The 17,489-nt window shown below is 44.5% G+C and overlaps 1 protein-coding gene across 2 annotated transcripts in view; it reads left to right on the top strand.

Annotated features, from left to right (window-relative positions):
- RNF17 (ring finger protein 17) overlaps window positions 1-17,489 on the top strand; it is a 3,936,714-nt gene that overhangs the window by 3,490,593 nt on the left and 428,632 nt on the right. For both annotated transcript variants that reach the window (XM_044073290.1, XM_044073289.1), the window contains one exon: window positions 15,761-15,896. In XM_044073290.1, the coding sequence (XP_043929225.1) occupies window positions 15,761-15,896 (136 nt within the window). The remainder of the gene's footprint in view (window positions 1-15,760; window positions 15,897-17,489) is intronic.

The raw sequence follows: 17,489 nt of genomic DNA, 5'->3' as shown, positions 1-17,489 counted from the left end.
AAGAGGACTTCCCTTCCTGGTTACTTGTTCAAACACAGCATGTCAGAGAGGATCCTTGTCACCTTAAGTTTTACCTTTGACCCTTCATATATTCTCCTTGTTAGATTTATTATTCTATCGGGGAAAGCACATGTTGCCATTACCCTAGTCGTGAAAGCCCAGTTGACTGTCTTCACGATCCACCAGCAATAGTGGTGTTTTCTTATACTTCTGCTTCCTTTTGGATCATCATTGCCTATTAATGTTGTCAAATTCACACCTCTCCTCCACAAAATTACATTAATCATGTCTGTCAGCTTTAGTAACACCTTTACTATTCTGTTAGCAATACACACATAAACATGTTACAATTGTGGTATAAAATTGAAGTGGAGCTATATCAAGTATGTTAGCTTGCACAGCATTTGGATTGTTTGTACTGCTGTTTTACCTGCTTTTCTGTAAAAAAAAAAATCTAAGCTTGTTTACCACCTTTCCTGTAACTAGTCTAGTCCAGATACAGATTTGCTGCATCCAGGACTGTTTGTAAGCTTTTGAGCCCCCCAAGCCTTTCTGTGTTGGAAGGAAGCCTTCTAGCTTATCAGTGGGGGAGTGGTAAGCACTAGGTAGCCTGTCTACCACAAAAGGAGTGGTTTCTGGCCCAGAAATTGTAGTTTATTGGTCGTTTGGGCAGTTTTTCCATCCCATTCAACTTTCTGGTTTAAAAGCCTGCATTTGCACTTGCTTCCCGCCTTTCCTGTAACTAGTCTAGACTAGATACAGATTTTCTGTATCCAGGACTATTTGTAAGCATTGGAGCTCCCAAGCCTTTGTGTTGGAGGGAAGCCTTCTAGCTTATCAATGGGAGTGGTAAGCACTAGGTAGCCTATCTACCACAGGAGGAGTGGTTATTGGCCCAGAAATTGTAATTTATTGGCTGTTTGGGCAGTTTTTCCATCCCTTTCAACTTTTTGCTTTAAAAACCCAGGTTTGCTCGGGTTTACGCTTGTTTAACCTCCGCCTAGTGGTGCTGAGCTGAGGTAAACTATTAGTGGTGCTAGAAAGTCTCCTCTTCCGTTTTTTCCTTGAATCTTGCTAATTTTTTTCTCTCTTGCACTTCAGATAGCTTAATCGCTTTGTACTTCAACAGGTTTGTGTCACAATTATTGTAGCATACCTAAGTGCCATCAGCACTAGTTGTTCTTCACAGAAATAGCTCCAGTACTTAATAGTTATGACCACCCATTCTGGCATGATTAAAGGACAGTTCCCTGTGCTTTCTCCTATTGACCTGGTGCACTTGGGCATGCTGAGGCAGTGTAGCAACTGCCTCATGTACACAGACAACCCTTTCTTCTTACCTCTCAACACTCAGACTTGTGAGAGATGCACTTATATCACCAAATTGGAAGCTATGCACTCTCCAGCCAAGACCGGTCTAGCTGGTCAAAAGGAGAAGGTCAACACCTGCACCACACCACATGGAACACATAGCCCTCCATAACACCCACCATCACATCTCTCACATAAAAACACAAACCACACACCCACCTTCATGGAGGCTCTCAATAGAAATTTACCCAAACAGCAGAGACCTCAACACAGAAATGCACTTGACCACCACAACACAGCACAAACCACAGGACACACAGCTCACCTCTATAGTGTGTCCTTCAACCTCATACCCTAAGGCTAAACACCTTATCCAATGCACTAATCATAGTTGACTCAATAGTGAGGCACACAAATGTCCTGCTCACTAGGTTGAATAAGGAGAAGGTAACAGTCAGCTGTCTGTCAGGTGCCAGAATCTGGCACATAGCACACTCGCTCATGTCACTCCAAAAGTATGACTTTATCATTGTCCATGTGGGTGTGAATGACCTGAAATGCACCTCCATGGACTACATAAAAAGAAACGTGTAGATCTCGGATTGTGTGGCCCAGGCAGGTATGACCCTAGTCCTGCGCAGTATCCTACCATCACTCAGAATGATACTGCAGTACAAACAAAAAATGATTGACTTCAACAATTGGCTAAGTTTCTGGTATCATTTTAAGGGGATCCAGTGTCTGTCTGCTTTGGTTGACATGATTGACAGACCTCGATGCTTTGCCAGAGATGGCGTGCATCTGTCACCCATGGGCTTCTGGGTACTGGCTAAGGCTCTTGTCACCCCTATAGTGCCTTTTTTAGACGGTGTTCCAAAGACACCATAACAGCTATAAATAAATGCAATCTGAGGGTCATGCTGCTCAGTGCTAGAGGTCTAAATCTCAAGATGCACTCACTCGAAGCACTCCTCAAAATGGAGAGCATAGACATTTGTGCTGTATTAGAGACCTGATTTAAAGTGGCAGAAAGCACCCCTGCGATTCCAGACTATAACTCATTCTACACCTTTCGGCCCCGAAACATGGACCGTAGTTCCAAAGGCGGTGGTGTCTCCATATTCATAAAGGATATGCACACCTCCAGACTAGTAGCCCAGCATAACGCATCCGAGATACTTCAGGTACAACTAACATTGGGTAGGATGGCGATCCAGGTCATAGCCTGCTATAGGTCCCCAACCATATCCCTTGACTCTCACTCCACATTCCTAAGCACCCTGGAATCTGTCAAGGTCCAACTCAACACTCTCATACTAGGAGACTTCAACTAACCCTCCATCAACTGGGAAAACTACTCAAGCACCAATACACTGGCCCAGCGCTTCCTGGAATTCACGGATTCCAGTGCCCTGGACCAGCTCATTTTGACCCCCATTGGAGGAAGCAACATCCTAGACTTGGTTATTACTAACATGGGCAACCATTGCTGTACACCAGTAGTCAACCCTCCCTGGTCAGATCCGACCATAAACTAACCACCATGGAAATCCACATCTCACCCACACCCCCCACAAAGGTAGCCACCTTGAAAAACTTCTCCAAAGTTGACTTTGGGCTCCTAAAAACAGAGGTGGCTAACTTCATGGCACTCATGCCAATGAAAAATAGCTGCATGACTGCCGAATCATACACCAGTACACTGTACGAACATGTACATAAATGCATAGAACTAGCCATACCCAACAGAACCAAGACGCTCTCCTCCAAAAAAAAATGGAAGCCAATCTTTTGGTCCCTGCCATTAATAAACTCTGCAACAGAAGGAAGAAACTGTTGCAGAAAAAGGTGAAGTCCCAAGACTGGAAAAACTCCTTTATTAGCCTCAACAAAAAGTTGAGATCCCTCATCAAATCCTCTAAAGCCAGTTATGAAGGCAGAATTGCGGCAGACACTAAAAACAATCACAAAGCCTTCTATAGTTATAGCAAGAGCCTCCATGGTAATACCCAGATTTGCTCTGACTTACTGCACAAGGGTACCTCCTATACTGAGCCAACAGATATTGCCAACTGATTCAGTGACAACTTTACCCCCCCCCCCCCCCCCCAAGGGAGCAATCACAATACCGGACGAATGCCAGGCACCCAGCATTACTGCAGCACAGGTTAAAGCTGCATTGTCCAAGGCCCTAGAATACAGCTTCCATGGTACCCGATAATATCCCTGGCTGTGTTCTACATAAACTACAAAGCAAACTGACACCATATCTGTGTGGCCTGTTGTGTCACAGCCTCACCTCTGGCTTTGTCCCTACCGAATGGTGCACTGCTACAGTCATCCTGTTCCATAAAGAGGGAGAAACTACAGACCCTGGGAATTATCACCCCATTAGCCTGACAAGTCTGATATGTAAAGCTATGGAGCGCATCATCATGGACTTGATTAACAAAGATATAGGAAATCTCCAAACTCTTGACCCCATGCAGTTTGGTTTTATGAAAGGGAGATTATGCCTGCTTATCTTGGTTGACTTCTTTGAGTCATTCACCAGGACTGTGGATGAAAGTAAGGCAGTGCATGCAGCCTACCTCGATCTGGCCAAGGCCTTTGATACCATTCCTCACTCAGGAATTATTAATAAACTCATCAAACTAGGCATCAACCCATATATCACTAGGTGGGTTGCAAATTGGCTCACAGAACACACAGTGTGAAAGTAGTAAACTCCAAGTCAGACTGACGACCAGTCATGAGTGGAGTCCCACAAGGATCGGTCCTGAGTCCTCTCCTGTTCGGCATCTACTTCTCAGAAGTCCAGGCCAACACAAAGGGACTCTGGCTGACCAAGTTTGCAGACTACTACAGGCTGGGAGCCATTATCAACTCCCCAAGTGATGCAGACATCCTACAGAAAGGCCTCACTGAGACTGATGACTGGTGTTGAAACCATGGCGTTAAGCTTAATGCCAAAAAATATGTTGTCATCCCCTTTAGTAAAAACTCTGTTCCCACTAATTACCACATCGATGGGAGCCCACTGAACATTAAAGGCGTTATAAGAGATCTGGGGATTCAGGTTGACAGCAACCTCTCCTTCAACCACCACATTACCACTGTGGTCAGAAAGTCCTTCTATGTGGCACATCTCATTACCAAGGGTTTTGCATCCAGGAAGAAAGAGGTCATCGTCTCTCTCTCTCTCTCTACTCTTCCCTCATTAGACCAATCATTGAGTATAATGCTCCATTTGACATATACCTCACTAGACACCTGCAACAACTGGAGAGGCCACAGAAGTACCTCACGAAAAGGATCCTAGGCATTAAACACATGTCCTGCATGGACATACTCAAAAGACTCCAGCTATTCCCTCTCTCATATCGCCTATTTAGAGGCGATCTTTGCCTGACTTACAAAGCCATGTCTGACCCAGCTCTCTCAGAAATGCTACATCTAAAGAAATCCTAATCCCTCCACACCACACACTCCAGAGACCTCAAGCTCATTAGCACAATCAACAGAACATGCTGGAGGGACAGGTTCCTCACTTAGAGGCTGCCCATGCTCTGGAATAGACTTCCCATACATGTCAAGCAGAGCACCTTGCTGTCCCTGTTCAAGAGAAATCTTGAATTGGATGGGTAATAGAAAGTCCACCCCGGGGATCACTCCATTGACTGTACTTGATAGAGGCACTGGGAACTAACACTGGTTGGCATGATGCCAGGGCACTTATATGGGCTAGGCTTGTGAAGGCTCCAGGGCCATTTGCCTAGTACACACCTTTGAGCCTATGAAGCCAGTTCTTGAGAGTCTTTATCCTCTTTGAGTAACAGCCATCACAGCTTTTTTCCAAAATACCTGTGCTCCTCTTCCTTTAAAATATTGATCCACTATTGTCTTTTACATCCACCTCCGCAGATTGGTGTATCAGATCTGTTCAGATCTGAGGCTGACAACTAAGAGTTTAATTTCCAAGGCTCAAGTTCTTCCCCTTTCCCATAATGCACCATCACCCCATACAGCCCCCTGATTTCATTTGCCATGCTAGAGGACCCATATGTTCTTCAAGGCTCAGCTAAATGGTGTTCAGGTAAGTGTTGATGTGAAGTTGTTCAATCTTGCCATTCATTCTTCACTGATGGGTTCGGAGCCGATCCACGGCTCCAACACGGCCATTTAGCAAAGCTCAAAGATTACCAGTAGCTCGAGACCAAGCCCCTTATCCCATGATGCACTGCTGGAATTACCTTAGATCTAGTTTCCCGTGGCACTGATCTCTTGGTTTCCAGCGTTGCTCGAGACTTTTTGTGGGATATTGTGCATATTTGCAAGTTTCTTCATTTTTTCTTATATATGTGTATTCTTAGATATATTTAGACTGCTGTTTAGAAGTGTTCCCCTTTCATTTGTATAGCTTTTGCTTCTAGCCACGTTATTCATGACCTTTTGCTTCTTGGCCCTTGGCCTGTAGTAGTGTACACTAGCTTAGGAGTTTATAGTAAATTTCTATATTGTACTTTATATATATCTAGAGTGGCCCTTTTGGGTTTTTGTTTGGATAGTGTGTTTTTTGATCATAGCAGTTGTTCATAGTTGTTCATAGTTGATAGTTTTTCTATATAGATATATATATATATATATATATAGATATATATACACATATATATATATATATATATATATATATATATATATATATATATATATATATATTATGTCTGAAGATAAAGCAAAACACCCGAAGTCTGGCTTTAAAAAATGTCCAGACTGCGGACAAAAAATGTCTGTGACAGATTCACATGTTCAGTACATTTATTGTTTGGGTGAGGTGCACCTTCAGGAGTCCTGCAGTATCTGCCACTCCTTTTCTACTAGGGTGCTGGCTGAGAGGAAGGGAAAACTTATAGATCGAGGTCTCCTTAAGCACCCCTTTGAAGGATGGCGCCAGCAAATCTTCAAAATCTTCCTCAGAGTCTAAGGCAAAAAAATAAAAAAAAAAGTGAAATATACTATGACTTAGGCTCCACAGCCTTCGGAGCTGACAGTCTGTTCCTATCGGAGCTGGGACTCTGGCTTGGAACCGGTCTCCAAGACTCCCTCTTCTCCAGTCGGCACCATCGGTGCTTTCTTCCAGGTCCTCTGTTAGCATTTTGGATTCGGATATGGATTGACTGGTACAGAAGCTGTTAACGGCAGCAGGCCTAGCTAAATTGCTGTTGGCTCCGACCCAGGCGTCGAAACCAAAGACCACAATTCCTGAATTGACTACTCCTGCTCTGAGCCGTACCAATCCTTCGGAGCCAGAGGAGGCCGACTTGATGATTGTAGAACCCTTGGAGCCAACGGCTGTTCTAGTGTCGGCTCCATCTTTTTGGACTTCCTCGGTGCCCCCCGTGGACTCTAGGAGCCGATGCTCCCCTGTCTGCTCCGGGGAGGATAGTTGCACTGACTTGTCGGTGCCGACTCTTCCTCTCGGGGCTTCGGCACGGGTGAGCTTGGCTCCTACCTTGGGCTCGGAGCCCACGGCATCAGTGTGAGAGGGGATCGCAGTCTCTTTGGGTCCGTCGACTCCTTCTCATCGGAGCTGTGATGCTTTTAAAGCCATGAGGCGAGTGTTGTCTCCAAAGACTTCCTCATCACCAGGTTTGGCCTCTTCTTCCCTTAAAGTGCTTATGTCCACTTCTGTTACCATCAATCACCCAAGCATAGAGACCCAGAGCCTCAGGTAGCCCCACTGGGCGCTCCCTGCTCTTCTGAAACTTCCCCAGTAGTTCCCACTGAGTAAGTCCCCAGAAAGAGACTGTGCAAGAGGAGGCACTTGGACTCCCCACAGGAGTCTTTGACATCTGACACCGACTTTGATGAGTCAGAATGCTCCCCTCGATCCCCCTCTGAAGACATCTCCTTTGCGGAGATACTTGAGACCCTTAGGCAAAGAGGTGATTGGCAGTCCAAAAGCCCTACTGAGGATGTCGTTTCTTCTGAAGGCTTTCGGGTCTCAACCTTCCACCTCCTGGGTGTCTCCACCCTACGATAAGTTTATGCAATTGGTCTCTCATAGTGCATGGGAGTCGCCGGAGTCCATGGAGCCTGTCCCTCTGAGGCCTAATAAATGTATTTCTGCCCCCGTGGATAAATCCTATCTGTCTAAAGGAGTTCCTGTTGATGCCATGGTGGTGGCGGCAGCCACCAAGAAGGAATTGTCTGAAACTTCTGCATCTATCCATCCTCCTAACAGAGAGTCCAGGATCATGGATAGATATGGGAAATGCATGTTCAGTTCAGCGACTTTCACTTTTCAGTATCTGAACTATTTGACCTATTTCACCAGACTGCAAAGAGATCTCCTTAAGGAGCTGGGAGATTCTCTTCAGGGTACTGTAGCTGCAGGCATCTCTGACAAAGTTTCTGCCCAACTTGCTACCCTTAATTCCATTGTGAACTCGTCCATGCGTCTCGTATATCCAGCTGATGGTTCGAATAGGGTTGCAGGTACAGGGATTGCTCTTCGCAGGCATGCCTGGATATGCCTACGTTCCTTTGTGGAGCCTTTCAAGTCTTCATTCGTAAACACCCCATTTGACAGCTCATCCTTATTTGGGCCAGAGGTAAAAGAAACATTGACCAGGTGTGAACAGGAGGGAAAGACTCTGCCATCGGAGTCCATTTTTCCACCCCTACTCGGCCTTATCCCAAAGGCCAAAGGGGAGGGAAGATGTGGTTCTGGAAAGCCCAAGGAACCTTTCAGGACACATGTGGAGAAACCCCCCTCCAGGGGCAGAGGAGGGGGTAATAATGGAAGGACGCCACCTTCGCGGCAGAGGGGGTCCGCAACATCAGGGTGACAGAGATCACTTCTCTGGTCAACCCTACCAGTGCTCCTGAGAGGAGGGGCAGTCGGGGGTCGCTTATCTTTGTACCCAGAACCCTGGCTAGATATTACAAATGACAGATGGGTACAAAGCATCATTTCCAGAGGGTGTTTCATACCGTTCTTCGCTCCACCCATTCTCATCAAGAGAATTCCGGACGTTCCACCCAGTTACAGGGAGCAAGCAACCACAGAGGTCCGCAAAGTTGCTAGAAAAAAAAAAAGAGTCATCCAGCCAGTCTCAGCAGATAAAAACAGGATTCGGAACTTAATCAAGATTCTTTTTGGTTCCAAAGAAAACAGGGGACTGGAGACCCATTTTGGACCTCAGCAGACTGAACCAGTTTGTGAAAAAAAGAGAAGTTTCGGATGGTCACGCTTCAGTCCATACTTCCCTTTTTAGGGAAGGACAATTAGATGTGCTCGATCGATCTCAAGGATGTGTGCTGTCCATAAAAATGGCTAGAGCATCCAGAGATCATCTGCGTTTCTGGCTTGGAGCCAGTCACTACCAGTTTTGAGCCCTGCCCTTTGGTCTCACTACAGCCCCCAGAGTGTTTACCAAATGTATGGCAGTGGTCACGACTCATCTGAGGCATCTAGGATTCCAGGTGTTTCCGTACCTAGACAATTGGCTTCTTACCTCCACCACCAGGCATCAACTGATTCAGGCATCATAATCCACTCTGACACTCTGCAAACACTTATTCATTGCGGTCAACTTCGGAAAGTCTACCTTGTCACCATCGCAGCATATCATTTTTATAGGGGCAGAGTTAGACACTTCAACCACCACTCTGTCTTCCATTCAAAAAGGTATCAAAATTCTTCGCCAACACATCACTTCATCGGTGTCAAAGAACAGATCTCCAGCCGCAGAGGTCTTGAAAGTGCTAGGTTTGATGGCGGCAACAATTTTAGCCATTCCACTGGCGAGGATGCATATGCAGATTCTTCAGTGGCTCCTGTTCACTCAGTAGTCTTACCAGGAATTGCCAACGAACCATATGATTCTGATTACAAACTCTTGCAAGAGGGATCTTCGGTGGTGGTTGACGTCTCTACATATCACAATAGGACGCCCCTTTGTACTCCCCCTTCCAGTAGCTACTGTGACCACGGTCGCTTCCCTGATAGGGTGGGAGGGGCATTTTCAGGGAAAGACTGCCCAAGGCACATGGACGAATCAAGAGTCACATTTGCATATCAATGTTCTAGAGATGAGAGCGGTACTTCTGGCATTGCAATACTTCCAGAACTCTCTTCCTCTAGGGACAATTGCCATACAGACAACATGTCAGTGGTCTGGTATTTGAACAAACAGGGCGGGACCAAGTCTTACCCCCTTTGTCGAGAAGCCCTCAGAGTTTGGCAGTAGGCTGTGTCAGTCATCCCAGTGCTTTCTCTTGGCAGCGCATATCCCGGGGAGATCCAGTGTGATAGCGGACAAGCTGAGCAGGGCAATTTTGTTGCCACACGAGTGGCCCCTCAAACAGGAGATTGTGGACAGGATTTTCCACAAATGGGGCCAGCCTTGCTGCGATCTTTTTGCCAGTCACATCAACACCAAATGTAGAAGCTACTTTGCCCTGATACCCCCCTCCGGGAGAACCCCCTAGGGATGCACTCGTACACAATTGGCCCCCAGGTCTCCTCTATGCATGTCCACCAATTCCACTGATACCCAGAATTTTACAGAAAGCAAAGTCACTGGGAAGGACTGTCATTGTTATAGCCCCTCATTGGCCTCGGCAGATTTGATTTCCATTTCTTTACCATCATCTCTTGGAGGATCCATGGATCCTGGACCCAGTTCCAGACCTTCTGACACACCCGTCAGGGGACCTCCATCCTTCCTTGCAGTCACTGAAGTTAACCTTAGATATTATCTGGACAGAACAAAAGACTTCAGAAAGTCAGACCAGCTTTTTGTTTCATTCTCTGAAGCTAGAAAAGGTAGACCAGTGGCTAAAGCAACCCTTTTTAAGTGGCTTTCAGATTGTATCACCTTCACTTACTCATCTGCTAATAGGTCTTTGCTGTATAAAGTGAAGGCGCATTCAACCAGAGCAGTCTCTACTTCTTTGGCCTTTCAAGCCAAGTTACACTTGATAATTTCTCTGCTGTAGCCACTTGGTCTAAGCCTCACACTTTTATCACTCATTACAAAGTGGACAAGGCCTCCAGCGACAGGGCTTCCTTTGGTTCTACGGTCCTGAAAAATCTACTCCCGTGAGCCACCCAAGATTAGGGTGTTAGGGATGCTACCCATCAGTGAAGAATGAACGGCGAGATTGAACATCTTCACATAAAGAAGTTATGTACTCACCATAATGTTCCATGTGAGTTGTTCTATCTCGCCTTCATTCTCACGTCCCTCCCTCCTTCACCCCACCTGGCTGACAGTTGACTTGGAGACTGACTACATCCTGGTTATTCAATGTTTCTTCATGTCTGGGGAGATTAGTCCTCTTACTAGGATATGGTACACATAGCAAACAAGATGTGATGTAATTCCAGCAGTGCATCATGGGATAAGGGGCTTGGTCTTGAGCTACTGATAATCTTTGAGCTTTGCTAAACGGCCGTGTCGGAGCCGAGGATCAGCTCCGAACCCATCAGTGAAGAATGAAGGCGAGATAGAACAACTCACATGGAACGTTATTGCGAGTACATAACTTCTTTTTTTCACTTCTCTAGTCCTTTCAAAATCTACAGCATGGTTATAGTCTCTCTAGTCTTGTGATTTTTCTTGACTTTTGGCTAGTTTCTAGCTATTTTTTCCTTTTTCCCTCCTCTCTCTCTCCATTGTTGGGAAGTTGTCTTGCTAGTTTCTTGCTCATCACTTTTTGGGCATCTTTTCTTTGAAGATTTTTTTTCTTTAAAAAAAAAACAGCAATAGAGAGATTTTCTTTCTCTGAGTTAATACCTGATGGTGTGTTGGACTTTCCTTGTGTTTTTTTTTTCCAAGATTTGCAGATGAGGCTTCTCTCTTCAAGAAGTGTGTGGCCTGAAGCCACAGAATTCCTCTGCAGGATGCACACACGAAATGTGTGCATTGCCTAGACTCTGCTCATTTAAATGATTTGGCCTTGAACCCTATTGGAGCGGTATTCAAAGCTTGCACAGAAGAGTCTTTTCCACGCCCAAGTAGTACATTCAGCTGCTTCTGTTGCAGGATCTCCTATTTCTAAGACATCCTTTGACAAGTCCAAGAACGATAGAATTAGGGGAAAAAGATAAGGACAGATCCAGGAAGTCTAAGAAAAGGTCTCCAGATCCTTATGTAGTTCAAGGACCTGCTATAGATGTCCTTCAACCCTCGAATTTAGCATCTTCTTCTGTGGGTCGAGGATTAGATCAGGTTTGCATCTGATCTTTGCTTGATTCTTGTTTACTGGCTCTAGTATTTAAATCTAAGTCCTCTCCTTCTCGGATCCTGACTTCAACCCGTCGCCCACCAAAAAAGACAAGGACTTCGATCCTCTAGATTGCCCTTAGTGTCTTACTCTTCTTAGGCCATTGTGGTCTTTTAGGAGTCTTTCTGAGGCTGATGTGGATAGGATGAAAAGGAACTTATTTGATGACCCAGATTCATCTGGGGGTTCTTCTCGTTACCCTTGTTTTAAGGTGGTAAGACTCTGCTTGACTACTCCCATAGTTGTCTGTTCTTCACCAGTATGTGTGTTGGATCCTGGGATCCTGAGATTTTTAAAATCTAAGTGTAATCAGATGGTCCGCCTTGCCAAAGCTGATGACTTTGTCAGATTTGGATGGGTCATGGAGCCTGAAGGTCAGCATCACGTCTTTGAGATCAGGGTTGTCTCCAGGGTTTTCAGAGTCTTTTTTTGCATTTCAGGGCCTCAGCCTTTGACATTTTGGCACTGACTTCTGCCTTGAATACTGTCGATGCCACATCTCTGGAGGGACTTCTGACAGGGTCCTTGTAACAAATGTGTTCCTCCTCGCAGCCTGCTTCAGCATTTTTCCTCTCCCACATAAATGAGGGTCCTGGATCCATCCAGAACCCCCCTGCAGTTTCAGGTGCTTTGGTGCCTCATCACCCTCTGTTCCTAGGACTGCAGGTGCCAGCCACCCTTGAGGAAACCCGGTTTCATGGCTCCCCTATTCCTCTATAGCTTTTGACTCTCCCCTAGTTAGTCTTCCCATGGAGGAGCATAAGAACCATTTGTATTCCCACAGGAATCCCTCATAGCAGACATTAACCTCAGTGAGAGGGAAGGGTCCCCAAGATTTTCCCCCCAGAAGATGTCACATTTAGAAGTCTCCTGGAATTGCTTAGACAGAAAGGAGATTGGTCCAATGATGTCCTTTCTCAGGAGGCACTGTTTCTTGCGGCTTTTGGTGCAAGCCCATCTACTTCCTGGGTGGTACTCCCTATAGATGATTGGTTAAGTTGGTGTCCCAGAGGGCGTAGAAGTAACCTGGCCTGATGGAACCATTCCCTTGTAAGCCAGATAAGATTTTACTCTCCTCGAGAGATAGGGCACACTGAAGTAGGGGGCCCACAGTAGATGCTGTTTTGGTGGTGATGGTCACTAAAAGAGAACTCTGAGAGAAGAGTTCTCCTGTCTACCCTCCAAACAAGAAGTTTAGGGCTGCGGACTGATTTGGGAAGCTTGTGTATGCTTCAGCAATTTTTACCCTGTGAGCACTTACTGCATGGCCCAATTAACTAGATTGCAAAGGAATTTGACAAAGGAATTGTTGAAATCCCTATTAGGTGCCATGATAGTGAAGTCCCATAGAGTATTGGAATCACCATGCAGACTATTACCAATATGTCCACGCACCTATTGCCAAATCCTGTGGATGGCAAGCTGATAGCAACAGGTACCAATCTTACCATTTGCGACTTTGCTTCGATGTGTCTATGCAATTTAGTTGAAGTCTTTAAGAAGTCTTTCTTGAATACTCTAGTCGCCTTTTCTGGATCCAAGGTCAAGGATACCGTAATTAGGAGTAATTTAGTTGGCAAAACTCTGTCTGCCGATGGAATTTGTTTTTCCATATATTTGTGGTTCTGAAAGTTCCACAGCCTTGCCCAGGACACTTTCAGGTTTTAGGGTCCCTCAGGGCAGAGCGGGAAACTTACAATGAGCATCACCTTAGAGGATTTTGAGGTCCTTTTACTGACGGACCCTTTTAGCGTCCCTGAAGGATTGCCCAGCTGTCCTTCTCTGTAGGCAGTTTTGGGTACTTAACTCTCTACCCTCAAGCCTGGAAAGCCATCACCTTTGATTCTTGAGTAGTGAGAGTTACAAACAGAGGCTGTTTTATCCCTTTTGCATATTCTCCAAATTTAAAACCCAAAACCCTACCAGATGTTTCCCAACAACAAAAAAGGGCAGCAGTGCAGTTAATATGAAAGCTATAAAGCGAATAATGCAGGAGATCCTACCAGACCAGATAGAATATGGAGTCTTCTCAAGGATTTTTTTTGTGCCGAAGAAGATCGAGTACCTGTGTCCTGTTTTGGACGTACGCCAGCTGAACCAATTTGTTCAGCAGGCATCTTTCGAGATGGCTGTGGTATGGTCCATACTGTCTCTTCTGAGGAAGGATGGCTTGATGTGCTTGGTGGATTTCCAGAATGCCTACTATCACATCTTGTAGAAAAACAGATAACGAAGTAGGCAGCTGACAATACCACAGATCCAGATAAAAAGAAAACTCTTATTTATTCAATTAAGCACTTTTGTCAGACTCCACTGACTTCATCAGAATACGGTATTCTGATGAAGTCAGTGGAGTCTGACGAAAGCGCTTCATTGAATAAAGAAGAGTTTTCCTTTTATCCAGATCTGTGGTATTGTTGGCTGCCTACTTCATTATCTGTTTTTCTACAGTTTGTCTTGGTCTTTTGACGGTTTTTGGCTACTGTCACATCTTGATAGCCAGGTAGTCCAAGAGGTTCCTACACTTCGACTGGGAGCTATTCGTTTCTATTTCAGAGTACTGCCCTTTGATCTCACCACAGGCCCCCAGGTGTTACCAAATGCATGACAGTGGTAGGAGCCAGAATCAGGTAGTAGGGGCTCCAGGTGTTTAAGTACAAAGATAACTGGCCCATCACAGTCACCACAAACGATTCACTGACTCAAGCAAGCGACTTCTTACTCCTTCTGTGTTGTTCCTTAGGGATTACTGTAAAATTTTAATAGTCCAAAGTAGAACTGGATTAGATCCTTGAATTCATTGGTTGCTGCCAGGAAACTACCACCTAAATAGCTAGACAACCCCTTCCAAGACTGTCATCTCTACATCTTAAAACTTCACAGGTTTTACATTATCGGAATCTGCCAAAACATCTGATTCTCTGCCTGTTGGGATCCATGACAACTGCCATCACTCTGGTCCCACAATCAAGGTTTTACACGGGAGTACTGCAGTGGACTCAATCCGTCCAGTGGTCCATGATGCATCAACTGATGCACCACTCAATTAGACTCACCAAGATGTGCAGGCAACATATTCAATGGTGGCGGATGTCTCAGACTTTGTTAGGACATCCCTTTGTGTTTCCCCTGCCAAGGGCCATGGTAATTATAGACACCTTTCCTCTGGGTTGGAGGGCATTTTAGATGGAGTGCAGTCCAAAGTGCTGGGTCCCAGATAGTGGCCAACCTTCATATCAATGTCCTGAAGATGTGAGCAGTCCTCATTGTAGTGCAGGCCTTTCAGTATTACCTCCACAGAGGTGTGATTATAGTAGAATCTGAAAATTTATCTTGGTCTGGTACATCAACAAAGAAGGTAGAACTCATTCTTGCCTCTTAAATCAAAAAGTCACGAGGGTGTGGCACTAGACAGTGTTTTCTCAGTGCTTTCTTATTGCAAATCACATCTCTATGATTTTACACAAAAGCTGTTTCTTGCAGTCATACTTTGTAATCCCCATCAGTCTCCTGTTTCATGCCATTTGACTTTGAGGTCACTTAACTATTTAGGGCACTAGGTCAGCCTTAAATAGGCCATTTGTGTCTTGTAGACTCATGTGGTTTATAAACTCATTAAAAAAACTCGGATGGTCAGTTTCCTGAAGCATTATTTACTGAAAAACACACACATGACTGAAGGTCATTATATTTAAGTTCATTAAACTGAAATAGTTGAAACAGAAAAATTCATATGCAAGAATCTTAACTCTAAAATCTGTGAAATTTCAGGAGAGCGGTTTGTTAAATGCATGCAGAGAATTGCTTCAAATTTCATAGACCTTTTGTGTTGCAGTAATAAGAAAAAAGGTATTGGGCGGTTCCCCCTACACAGACAAACAGCATGTATTTTTTTATAAAGGTATTTTACTTTTTTGTTTGTTTTTTTGGTATTTTCACAGTAACGTATTTCTGCATAACGACTTTCAGTTTCTCTAACGTCCAGATCATCGTTGTGAATGGACAGCATGCAAGGGTTCTGTGTGTTACTACCCGTTAACTTTGCAAATATTTGTTAGTAATGCATTGACCATGTTTACTGTCTGATAATTTAGTAAATGACATGCATTTTTCAGAAATTTGTACTGAAGTCAACTCTTATGTCCTTTTGTAGGTCTGCCTTGTATTGCAGAGTATGTGGATGGCTTGTGGTACAGAGCAAGAATACTTGCAATTCAGTGCATTGACCCAGTCAAAGTCTTGGTTCAGTATGTTGATTATGGCTCTACCAGATTACAGGCAGCAGATCGGTAATTTTGCTTTTATTTTTTAAACAGAACTGCTTTTTCTGGCCTGCTGGCGCAGAGGTTGAGTCTCAGTTTATTGTGCATCTTTTAATGAAGATTCTTTCAAATATGGGCTATGTGAAAATTTTAGGAGAAGAATTAAGCAGTTAAGCACCTGCTTTCCTTCTGGCTGGAAGGAGAAATGGGAGGGAGAGCACTGTCCATATGATCTGCTGTGAAGGTTTTACATTGGGCCGAAGAAGCTGTACCGAGCTAAGTAAGTTGTGAGACAAGCTTGACAGAAGACACACATTTTAGTCATAAATTAAAGTCCTGTGACAATAGATGCCTTCCTGCACATTTGGTAGCACTGTGATTTAGCCATTAGTATTCCTACCATTGGCTCCTCAGAGAGCTTTGCTGTAGAAGGATTGGGGAAACCGGGAATCTTCCCTAAGTGCTAATTTATATATGTGGAGGGGGTGCTGAGCATTTGAAAAAAAATAATTGACTGTTTACAGACTTTCAGACTGCTTGTAAACTACCAGACTGCTCTTTTTACGTAGTTAAAGTTCCTTTTAAACAGAGTAGGCAGTTTGTAAGTTATCTATAAATGACTGCAGGTAAAGTCACTTAATGACAGCTTGTAAACTGTAACACAGGAGGCAGCTCATGTATAGCCTGGAGCTTTAATCCTCTGCACTAACTGAAAGGGGAATTAAAGCTTCTCTTCCTGTGCCCCATTGACTTGCTTGTTCTTTTGCGGTGGGAACCGTGCAATGGTGGTCAACGTGAATCTCTTAATGGCTCATTTGTTTCCCAGCCCAAGGGCTTAGGTAGCCCATTTGTTCCTGAGAGAGTTGAGATTTGGGTAGTAGGGAGTGGGCCAGTCTTCTTGATCCTGTGGACTTCCCTTTCAACCCTTAGAGCCCTACCCAAGTAGCAGCTTCCTTGAGCCCCATAATTGCTGCATGCTTTTTAAAAACATGTTTGCAACCACACACCCTGTATATCTTGCACACTATCAATGTTTGCTCAGTGGGCTTGTAGCCTGAGCACATCACCTAGTACAAACTCTAGATATAACACAAGTGGCCAAGTCAGAGTCATGTCTGTCCCTGAGAATTGTGGATCTGACAATATTCACTTTCAACCCAATATGGTAGCTGGCTTGGAGTTTGAGATTCATCCCCATTCTCCAGGAATCCAGGCTACTGTCAAATTACTCTAAAAAAAAGTATGACCGGTTACAACCTGTCCTATGATTTCTTATAGATGAGGGTGCATACAGTGCGGTTCCCAGCACACCATAATTTCTTACTACAGCTGTAACAAAGAAAGATAGTGAAGGCTAAGCATTTGAACAGTCTAGGGAACCCAGTCTATAAATTGTGATGCCCAGTATCTATTATGCTTGGAAAATAAATACATTTTTGAAACTTTTGCAGAAGCAGGCATAAGATACTGTCTTCTAATGTAACACTTGTTCAGAACTTGTCTTTTGCTGTCTCTGGTTGTTGGTGAAGGAGGTCTGTGGGCCACTTCACCTTCCTGGTTAACAAAATGTATAAAATAAAGATAAGAGCTTAAGAGCAGTGTAAACTAATTGAGAAAATA

Source organism: Protopterus annectens, chromosome 5.part1 (assembly GCF_019279795.1).
Source record: "Protopterus annectens isolate FY-2018-M chromosome 5.part1, PAN1.0, whole genome shotgun sequence".
NCBI classification, from domain to species: Eukaryota; Metazoa; Chordata; order Ceratodontiformes; family Protopteridae; genus Protopterus; species Protopterus annectens.
Note: the sequence above shows the minus strand (reverse complement) of the source record. Positions and strands in the feature narration are given on the sequence as shown.